The sequence below is a fragment of the Sinohyriopsis cumingii genome, chromosome 9, assembly GCF_028554795.1.
Source record: "Sinohyriopsis cumingii isolate HCF-2022 chromosome 9, ASM2855479v2, whole genome shotgun sequence".
Taxonomy (NCBI): domain Eukaryota; kingdom Metazoa; phylum Mollusca; class Bivalvia; order Unionida; family Unionidae; genus Sinohyriopsis; species Sinohyriopsis cumingii.
Window position 1 is genome coordinate 19843012 of NC_142969.1, and position 11239 is coordinate 19854250.

General features: G+C 33.9%; 1 protein-coding gene across 4 annotated transcripts in view; it reads left to right on the forward strand.

Moving 5' to 3' along the window:
* The window catches only part of LOC149791350 (uncharacterized), a 28193-nt gene extending 21829 nt beyond the window's left edge, over positions 1-6364 (forward strand). For all 4 annotated transcript variants that reach the window (XM_089969891.1, XM_089969894.1, XM_089969893.1 and 1 more), the window contains exon 4: positions 2000-6364. In XM_089969891.1, coding sequence (XP_089826017.1) covers positions 2000-2163 — 164 coding nt within the window. In that variant the 3' untranslated portion in view covers positions 2164-6364. The remainder of the gene's footprint in view (positions 1-1999) is intronic.
* The last annotated feature ends 4875 nt before the right edge of the window (positions 6365-11239 follow it).

The following is an 11239-nucleotide window of genomic DNA, read 5'->3' on the forward strand; positions in this document are numbered from 1 at the left end:
ATACATTAACATACAAGAGTCTGAAAACAGAAATATATTTACTTAGCTTCTAACGTCCAAGTTAATTATTTCACTTGGTTTTTTTTTCTCCATCTTCTATTAGAATATTATGCCATAAAGCAGTATTAGGACTCAAATCCAAAAATACAATAATTAGTTGTCTTTGTGAAATAGAAGTCATTTATTGATGGAATTAATTACAAAATACAGTATGCAAAGAAAACATATGATTGCTAGAATGATAGTTCAACGAACCATGTTACCTGCTTGATGCTACGTCTAATTCATTTCTGAAGTAGAAGCCAACGTATACAATGCAGCTGTTTTAATGAATTTATCGATATTTTATTTTTTTACCAGAGCGATATTCAAACTGGATTTCAGTGCCTTTAGTGAGCCAGTTATACAGTCGTGCATTACGTTGTGTTGATTTCGAATTACATTCAAACGAGATGTCAAGCAACCAGCTTATAATCGAAAGTTACCGTACAACATTTGTTGTATACGTAACAAGTATGATGACGTAATTATAGGTTACTGCATTTGTATGGGAAAATATGAACGAGTTTTTTGGATGGAATACTGCACGACCTTGGGAGTGAAGTATACCCATGCAACAAAACGAGTTCATATTTTCCCATACAAATGCAGTCACCGTTTTATTATATGCTCATTTTTTTATTCTACCTAATGATTAATTATATAAACAAAATACACTACAAGAAACAAGGTAAATGAATGTATGCCGTATTCCAAACTAAATACACAAGCGCATATTCATCATTACACAAAAACAACATTATTACTGCGCACGTAACTCCGACCAGATAAATTTGAACTTAGTCGCGCGCTCGACATAACTTTCGAAAGAAGATGGCTTGTCTAGTTAAATTGAAATTTGGAGTCATATTGTGAATGAATGTGAATTGCAACAACTTTTCCATTTGATCTGGAATGAATAGATTTTTTTTTACATTTTTTTTTTCGATTCAACGAAATTTCGTGGTTATGGACCGGATTTGTATGTGACAATTCCACATGAAATACATGGGATTGAATAAGATAGGGAGAAGCGTGATGACATCTGCAAATGTGTTTCTGTTACTGTCGTTGAATGTTTGAAATTATTATGTGGGGAAAATATGAAGTCTTTAAATTGCAATTATCAAAAAGACGCTATGGAAATTAATGCTTATTTCATTTTGAATGCAGTAAGGAGGATGTAATTGCACTTGTCATCGAAACTACAGTACAATTTTGAAATGTGTAATCAAGATTGAGAACCTATGACATGGCTCATGTAATTCGGATTTGCTGAACTAAGAAAGTACATTTTGAGCAAATTCAGGATTCAAAACTGTTAAGTATATTTTTTGCCATTCTTATCACCAGCTAAAGAAGACAGTATACGACTTGTCACTTGTATGTTATTTGTAAGGACATTTTCTTGCGTGTGTTGTATACTGTAGCTAGCCTAAATCCGAAACATTGTATCAACGCGGAATGTGCCAAAGCAGCTGGTATGTGGCAGTCCACGAAACATCTGTTTTAGTTCATTCAGAAATAAATTTAAACAACCACAACGTAAAGCGCCTCTTACGCGAGTGTACATGATTCGTTTACAAATCAAAAGTGCTGGCGTCTGCGTCCGGTGTTTGTTTACAGTAGAAAGTAGTTCCTTTATGCACGTGAATGCTATATGTGTATTGGCGCGCGGGTTCAGTATCGGGTAATACTGCACAATTATGACAATGTAAAGTTAACGGGGGAAAAAAATGAGCATATAATAACAAATATTGCTACGAAACAAGTACTATTACGTAACAAGTATTATTAGTTCAAGAACAGAAAAAAATATTTAGATCATGTTCTGAATTCCTTAAAACATTAATACTACAATCATTTTAAGTGATTAAAACTCCAGTGTCGACATATATTTCATTCATTTCCTTTTATCCTATAACTCAATAAATTTAGTTAACTTCAATTTTTGTTTCAGCTTTTTGTGCCTTGATAGCATTTGCAGTGTATGTCGGGGAATCGTTCTTGTCTTATAAGCATTATCACATCGCCTTCGCCCTGACCGTTGTATCATTTTTCCTGGGACTCTTAACTGGAACCCTTGGTATTCTGGACTATTTTGTTGGAGGCGGCGAAAAATAGACGGTGATACGATCACGAAATCACTTGAAACATGTCAACCAATGCCATTAAAGCTTGTGATGAACTAACAAATGCAACAGATTGTATGTTTGTAGTTGTAGTTTGTAGTTCTACGGAACTGAAGCGTTACTAAAGTCCGAACTTAGCATATCATATCTATCTTATCTAATGTGTATCATACAAGTAAATACCAACAGTTTTTTCATATCAGTTTAACATTATTCAATGCATACTATAAATACAAGGTCTGTTTATGTTTCCAAATAAGGCAGCAGTGGCCTTATATAGCACACAAAAAACGAGGCTGAAAACGGAAGTAGTTAGCAACTGAACTAATATGGTGGTTGATCCAAACGAAACTATCGGATACAGACGGTCGAGGTATTTTTACGCTTTTTCTACAGTGATATGCAGCTATTCTGCATCAAATAAAAGGACTGTCTAATTTCGTTCAGTAAATTACGCCCGGATTCTCCGTTGATACATACTGACTCGTGTTCGTACCCCGCCCATGAAGTGGAGATACTAATATTAGTACTATGGGTATTTATGATCAATGTAAAATGTGCAAAAAGGTTAGGCCCATAAGTGACACAGTGGGTGAAAAGGTAACGTAACAATGACGTGTGTCTGCTCACGTCAACCATGATGCCGGTAAAGAATATTCGGATCAGATATTCTTGCTACCATAACAATTTGAATTGTCAATGACACTGCTAAGTTAGAGCGAGAATTTCATAATGCTTTCACTTTCCAGTTCAACATCACTTGATTCCTTACATGAACACAATCCTTAATTATGACCTAGGTTCCTGTTTGGCGATGATCAGAACATAAAAAAATTATTTACTATATTCCTCATCTTACTCCTCCTCCTCCATTAATTTCCCGGGTTCTTCCTCCACCATTAATACTGGCCGCCATGCATAGCCTATCGTGTGCTGAAAAATGGCGTTAAACCCCATGACAACAACAACAACCACTTCTCCTTCTTTCCTCTTCTTCTCCTTCTTCTTCTTCTTCTTATTATTATTATTCTGCCATATTTGCTTCTTATACACATCGTCTGAAAATAATGCTATTGAAGGGCGCATAAAAGGAATGACATAGAAAACAAAAAGACCAAACATGGTCTTATCAAGATAAATTTCAAGCAAATTCTACATAAATTGTACTTGTAGAGAGGAAATTTTACTCTAAGTTGGACACTGCAGAACATTGTCTACTCAATGTTCCATAAGGTCAACTGATAGAAGACAATTTTAAAAACGGATATAAATATGGTTGACTGTGGATGTCAATGTAGAAGTAAACCTTATATTTAAATGTTGGTCATAACATAACATTATATGTTTATGACAACGACAGATCTGTCATCCAAATTCAAACTCTTGATCATAAAGTATGTTTACAAGCAAGGTCGAACGGTTTTCTAGAGAACAGAGAGGATTAAGATCCAGATGGCATTACGAAGCAAACCTGTCATTCAAATGCGAGCTGCAATACACGTTTACTATGGTGTGAAGAAGAGGGTCGCTGCACCTTGTAGACAAATCACACTTACCAAGATCATGAACTAGAAAGATCAAGGCGACTGGATTGTTTGTCTAGTCTATGCCTAGATTTAAAATATAGCCAACACATGAGCTTTTTGAGACTGTTTTTTGTTCGAGCATGGCGGAGATGAAAACGACTTCGGATATTAAAAAAATGCTATCTATATAAATGACATTCCTTAATGTCAATATTTGTATTAGGCATACCGTGATATTGATTTCTAGGGTTCTAAACCTGTTAATAAATCTAACATTTAGAAATAATTGATTGGTTGGTTTGATTTATTGAGTATTTATAATGGGTGAATATGGTGATATGAAATCACAGGTATCAGTCAGGTGAGTTATTTCATGTAATGCATATATTGTGGGAGGCGGGAGATAACCAAAGTCCCACGCTTTATTGCCCGGTTAAACGTGCCATGTAGCTGTCTACAACTCTCCGCTATAATATATCATGTCAGAGTATGATGCATAGAGCTATAGAACATGGTATATGCACCCTGTTCAAGTTTTGATAAATGAGAAATAGTTTTTATCTGTAGTAAAGGATACTGACAGCGACCAAGCATAGTAAAAATTGCTAACATTACCATTGTTTTGATAAAACGAGATAATTTAAAAACACCGAAAAACGTCCAGACATTCAAGTTCCAGCGCTTACTACCGTAGCGTAAGCTCCATTATCGTTGTACAAAAATGTTATTTCTAGAATAAAATGAGATGACAAATGATATAACTGTGGTACCAAAAAAATCACCGAATAAACCGGAAGAGTGGTGAAAATACGGTAACGAAGTAGGTTTAAGAATTGCAAAAAAAAAAAAAAATACAAAAAAATAGGCGGAACAAAACTTGTAGACTCTAGTTTAATAAGGCGGTATTCTACAAGAGACTTAGTTCACTTATGTGTAAGAAAAACAGTTTCAATATAGCAAATTTGTATCGCCTTAAACTAAATTGGAAAATCAAGGTTCATTATAACATACAATTGAGTTGTAGGACGAGAATAAGACGTCGTACATTTGCTTTGAAAATCAAAATTCCATTTAGCTGCGATGTAGTTTTAGCTTTTACTACATAAACAGTTTATGACATTGTTCATTTTGTGCTGGTATTAATGCATTGATCCTCTTTTTAATATTTGTCCACATTCGTATGTAGTTCTCCGTTGATTTATCTGAAATATCTTTACATTTAATCCACTTTAATACTTGATTAATGGAATTTCACCTACACAATACTTGTATCTCTTGTATTCTGTATTTCGTAATTCCATTTCATCTATATAAACTACTTCCACACGTGAAAATGATACAAAACATGACCAGAAATGGGATAGATCAGTCATGCAGAAGGTAAATTAATTTACGTACATGGTGTCCATTGTTCGGCCTCTCTTTACAATTTGTGTGCTATTATTTATAAGTCTATGAATGCCCATTTGTCTACCCAAATATCATAATCTACATGATTTTGTTTTTTCTTACGAGTTATTGTTTTCTAACCTACGTATCGGAATGGATTGCCATCTGTTCATTTTGTACGTCTTGTTCTCTATCTCTGTAGACTGAAATGCGTGTCTATGTGTACTTGTGCATAGGCAGTGTGTAAATGAACACAGTGAGCAAACCAGGTCAGGCTGGGTTTTAAAGACAACAATCTGCAGTCAGCATTAATTCTACCATGCTTCGTTGTATAGTATTTTTTATGGATTGAATGTGCATTTCGAAATCACTCAGAATAACACAGTCAACTGTCAGGTTAAATGATTATCTGGGAGAATTTTAAAAGTTTATTCCGATCCTCTTTACAGGTGAAAACTGGCAATACCAAAATATTGAGCATTGCTGTATTATGCAGAAACAAATCTATTCCACGCTAATGATTCTTGCAAACATTTTGGATTTTTCAAAATGGAGGATTATTTAGAATATAAAACTGTTTAAGTGGATACATTACATTTTGGAAAAAAAAAGCTTGCATCACCTTTTATATGATCTGCCTGAACCAGTCGTAGATAGATGTAGCCTATTTTATTCGTCATTCAGTTCTGTAATTCATTACAGTGCAGAATAATGGGTATGTCACCATAAACAAAGCAAGGGACATGATCATTTTAAATTCTTCAGAAATATTTTGAAAGTTGAGAAATATGCAAATATGGATCCATTATATGGAGTGTTTTGTAAATTACCACTTCATATGATACAGACAATGCGAATGATACACGTTTGGTACTGGATTATATCAAGCATTAATTCTTTTCTGTCGGAACACACACACACACACACACACAAGATCTGTGACTGAATCTATATGTTGTGATCTTTTGTTACTCCTAAACATGAACCAATACATTTTGTAAATAAAAATGAAGAATTTCATCAACACTAAGGTATGTTTAAAGACTAAATTAATATCTTACAAAGTTCCCCCAATCTTGTCGTTGAATAATACGTGGATTACATGCCTTTAGGGCACTGCATCTGCTAACAAAATAATCATAGAAAACACACGTGTGATTGTGTGAAAATAATGCTTGTGTCATTTGTATGCAAATAGCAATATTCTTTCTTTCACTATCAATGATTGTGCTTAATATTTGCTTACCAATCGATTAAAGCCGGCTTTATCCCTAATAACGTAGTTTCTCATTGTCTTTTGATTTTAATTCCTCACTGAGTGAAGGCAATGTCATGATCCGTACAATATATATGCATATGTTATGCCCATGGTCTTTATAATACATAATTAAATGTAATGTCCATGGTCTATAAGAATAATACATGTTTAAATGGTATACCCTTGGTCTGTATAATACATTATTAAATGTAATGCCCATGGTTTGTAAAAATAATACATTAAATGTAATCCCCTTGGTCTCTATAATACATCATTAAATGTAATGCCCATCATCTGTATAATACATCTTTAAATGCAATACCCATGGTCTGTATAATACATATTCAAATCTAATGTCCATGGTCTGTATCATACATCTTTAAATGTAATACCCATGGTCTGTAAAAATAATACATATTTAAATGTAATGACCATGGTCTATATAATGAATCATTAAATGTAATGCCCATCGTCTGTAAGAACAATACATGTTTAAATGTAATGCCCATGGTCTGTATAATGCATCATTAAATTTAATGCCCTTGGTATGTAAGAATAATACATCTTTAAATGTAATGCACATGGTCTGTATACTACATCTTTAAATGTAATGTCCATGGTCTGTAAGAATAAAACACGTTTAAATGTAATGCACATGGTTTGTATTAAAACATCATTAAATGTAATGCCCATGGTCTGTAAGATTATGTTTTATACAGACCATGGACCTTCATATCGAAAGGTTCTTTATCACTATTGGGTGATTCTACCAATCATATCCCTATTAAGATTGTAAGGGAGACAGGAGCGTCTCAGTCTTTTATTGTCATATACTTTGCCTTTTTCTGAGAAGTCTTCTTGCCATGAGAGTGTTCTTATTCAGGGATTAGAGTGCGTTTTTATAATGTTCCTCTCTATTGTGTAAATTTGTCATCAGACGTAGTCTCAGGACCCAGGACAATCGGAACAGTCTTTGTTTTATCCGTTGAGGGCATTGATTTATTACTAGGCAACGACCTCGCTTTAGATATGGTAAATCAACTTGTAATCCACTTGTAAATGACAAGCCGTGTTTGGATCAGAAAGTCGATCCAAATGAAAAACAATTCCCTGATTTATTCCCAGCTTCTGCAGTTACCAGAGCTATGGAACATAAAGCTCTTGAAAATGATGTTGATAAAAAAAAGTATCCCTTTAGCTGACACACGTATTGTCAGGCTTTTGATGAGGACACATTTACTCATAGTTTGGATCAATCAGAAGGTATTGATCACAGTGATCCTCTTTTAATGACGCATTCTTTGAGAAAATGGAGACCTCCCGAGGTACCTGCTGATGACTAAAGGATAGTGAACGATCAAATTGTAGCGTCAGAATCTTTCAGACAGGAAATACTTAGTCTGGCCCATGAATCTCCTTTGGCTGGTAATTTAGTGATCAATAGAACTTATCACAAGATTTTGACTCACTTGTTGTAATGACAAAATCAAAAGTGATGTTTATAAATACTGTAGCTCTTGTCATACCTGTCCAATGGAAGGAAAACCCAATCAGAAAATTCCCATAGCTCATCTACATCCTATTCCTGCTTTTGACGAACCATTTAGTAGAATTATGGTAGATTGTGTTGGTCCCTTACCTAAGACTAAGTCAGGTAACAAATACTTGTTGACCACTATGTGTGCGTCATCAACGTTTGTCAGAGGCAATTCCGTTGAGGAGTATTAAAACTTTGATTAAGTTATTTCGTTACTAAAATTGGCCTTTCCAAATCTATCCAGTCGAGTCAAGGGTCATACTTTAGGTCTGGAACTTGCCAGCCTATTATAATTGAATTTGGCTTTCAGCAATTCAAGTTAAAAGTGAAATTATGGCTTGACAGAACTAATACGGAGATAATTTTTAGTTTGGTAACAATGTAGTTCTGTCTCTCTTGCTTATTCTTAAAAGTTTTCTCCAGATTAGATATTACGGCCCTTACAAGGTTAAGAAGAGTTAAATAATAATATTAGTGCTCCTGGGATCTAAATAATATATAGGAGTACCAGTATATTGAAAGAGATATCATGGTTAAACATGCAATTAATTTACTCACTGAAGATTTAAGTGAAGGAATATCATCAAATTCTACTGATATTGGAGTGACAAATCTTTGGAATTCAGAAATTATGAAAGATCGGGACCAGAAAATTTCACATTTGCAAGAGCAAGAAAGAAATGAACTTAAACAGTTATTATTTGAATATGAACACTTATTGTCAGATGTTTCTTCACGAAACAACAAAATGTTCCATGTAAATTCTAAAGCTGTCAAACAACACACGTACAGGATGAACCCTCTAAAATAGGAATACTTGAGAAAAATATCAGTATTTGCTGGAGAATGATTTTATAGAGCTCGGTAAAGGTGACTAGAGTTCACCATGCATACTTATTCCAAACCAGATAAAACTTTTATTATGTGGTCTGATTATAGAAATGTGAATAGTGTGACATAAACAGATCCTTTCCCATTACCAAGAATCGATAACTATATTGATAGGATCGGGAATACCACGTATGTCACCAAATTTGACCTTCTGAAAGGATTTTGGCCAATTCCACTAATGGCCAATTCCACTAAGGGAAAGAGCAAAGGAAATTTTGGCATTCGTGACTCCAGATGGATTTTACCAATATAATGTAATGCCGTTTGGGATGAAAGGGTCGCTAAGTGCATTTCAACCTCTCAAGAATATCTAAACCTCTGGCCTAGACAATTGTGATGCTTACATCATCTACAACGACACCTGGAAAGAACATTTAGCAACGATTCGGAAATTCTTTGACAGATTCACAGATGAATGTTTAACAATTAATTGATCTAAAAGCGAGTTCTGCCGTGCTGATGTAACTTTTCTAGGACACTTCGTGGGACAGGGACAGGTTAAACATATAGATGCTAAGGTCAAAACTATCTCTGAATTTCCTGTGACTGTTAATAAAAAGCAACTGATGCGAGTTTTGGGTATGGCCGGATACTATCGAACATTTTGTTCCAATTTTTCTATAAATGCTGAACCCCTGACAAATTTATTGAGTAAGAAAAACAAGCTACTTTGGACTGAAAAATGTCAGGAGACTTTAGACAAGTTGAAAGCTATACTTAAAAGCGCACCAGTTTTTACGGCTCCAAATTTCATCCAATCACTTAAACTGTCCGTTGATGCAAGTGATGTTGGGGTTGGAGCAGTTTCGATTTAAGAAGATGAAAACGGTATTGATCATCTAGTGTGCTATTTTACTAAGAAATTGAATAAGCACCAAAAAATATTCAACAATCGAGAAGGAGTGTTTAGCTTTGATATTGGCATTACAACATTTTGAAGTTTACCTAAGTTCAGCTTCTTTTCTATTATTGTATCAAGTGACCAAAACCGAATTACTTACGTCAGTAAGATGAAAAATAAAATCAAAGAGTACTAAGGATGAGAATGTTGTTACGTGAATCTACTCTTGACATCAGGCACATCAACGGAAAAAATAATTTAATAGCAGACGCACTTCTCCGTGTATAACAATGTTTTATTCAATGTACACTGTGTGTGCTTTATGAGTTCTTTTTAACCTCATGTATAAATAGTCTGGTAAAAATAAAGCTTTATGTATACATTTTTTTATCTTTATTGGGGAAGTGTTATGTATATTTGATATAATTAAATTTTATTTAACATATATTTATTTCAATTTAATAGTTTGTCAGTTTTATTTTTTTAAATTTTTATTACTTGCTTATTGTGATGTAAAGTTGTTCACTGGAGATATTCCTTTTATCCAGAAAATAGTTTGACCTTGATTGTTCGATTTGTAAACAACCAGGTGTTGATCTAGATCAAGACCTTGATTCAAAATTAGTAGCAACCACGTAAGCAAGTTTCATGTTTATTTTAAAATGATTTTTTGTTGTCAAGGTAATTATGGGACAACGTTTTTAATATGTAAACATTTTTTCTTTTTTTTTTCTTAGAGTAAAATGATTGGTTTTTGTCAGGGCCACACTGGGTGTATGTGATCTTCAACAAGTACATCATTTCTACGAGGTTCTGGAACATTATCACCTGACCTTCTTTCTGCATTTAAGAATACGATATTTCCTTTATTTTGGAGAGATATTATCAGTTAGCTGGGCTCTTACACTGGAAGTTGTAAGTTGTGCTGTTTGGAGTTATTTCAAATTACTTGGACTGGAATTATTTCAAATTACTTGGATTCAAAAGGATTAATTTGTTTCCTGCAAAATACGGGTGCTCGTGTGAAATTGTTGAAGAAGGAGAGTTTTTATATAACTTTATTCAGATTTCCAAAACCGGAGTGATAATTCTTGTTTCTACAAGGAACTGTAGGCTTCAACATTACAGATTACAGCATACGTCATAGTCTTCCGTCTTGGATTCTTCATTGGGACTCGAACTTGAAATCATTAGAACATTTTGTTATTAGGATATAAAAAATAGTATTCGTTGATTATTCTTGGATTATTTTTGGATTTGATTCTTAAAACCGTAAGTTCATATATTTTTCTCCATTTATGCAGAGTTTTCTCCAGGGAAATAAATTATTGTATTTTTTCAAAACTTGATGTTTTCACTATTTCTTGTGTTACTTTTTTTCAAGCCTAAATACATAACATAAAGAGCTATTTATTAAAAAATCTTGAAAATGTTCGAGTTGTTAATAACCATTCACGATATAGAAAACATGTCAAGTGTGAAAATATTATTGCACCTGAATGTTAGCATACCTTTTTCCGAACAATTTAAGAAGGAAAGGCTAAGAGATTGCTTGCTTGCGGCTACATACAGACCTCATTAAATCTTTGAGTCAGTTTAATACACGACTGCGTATTGAATTTACTT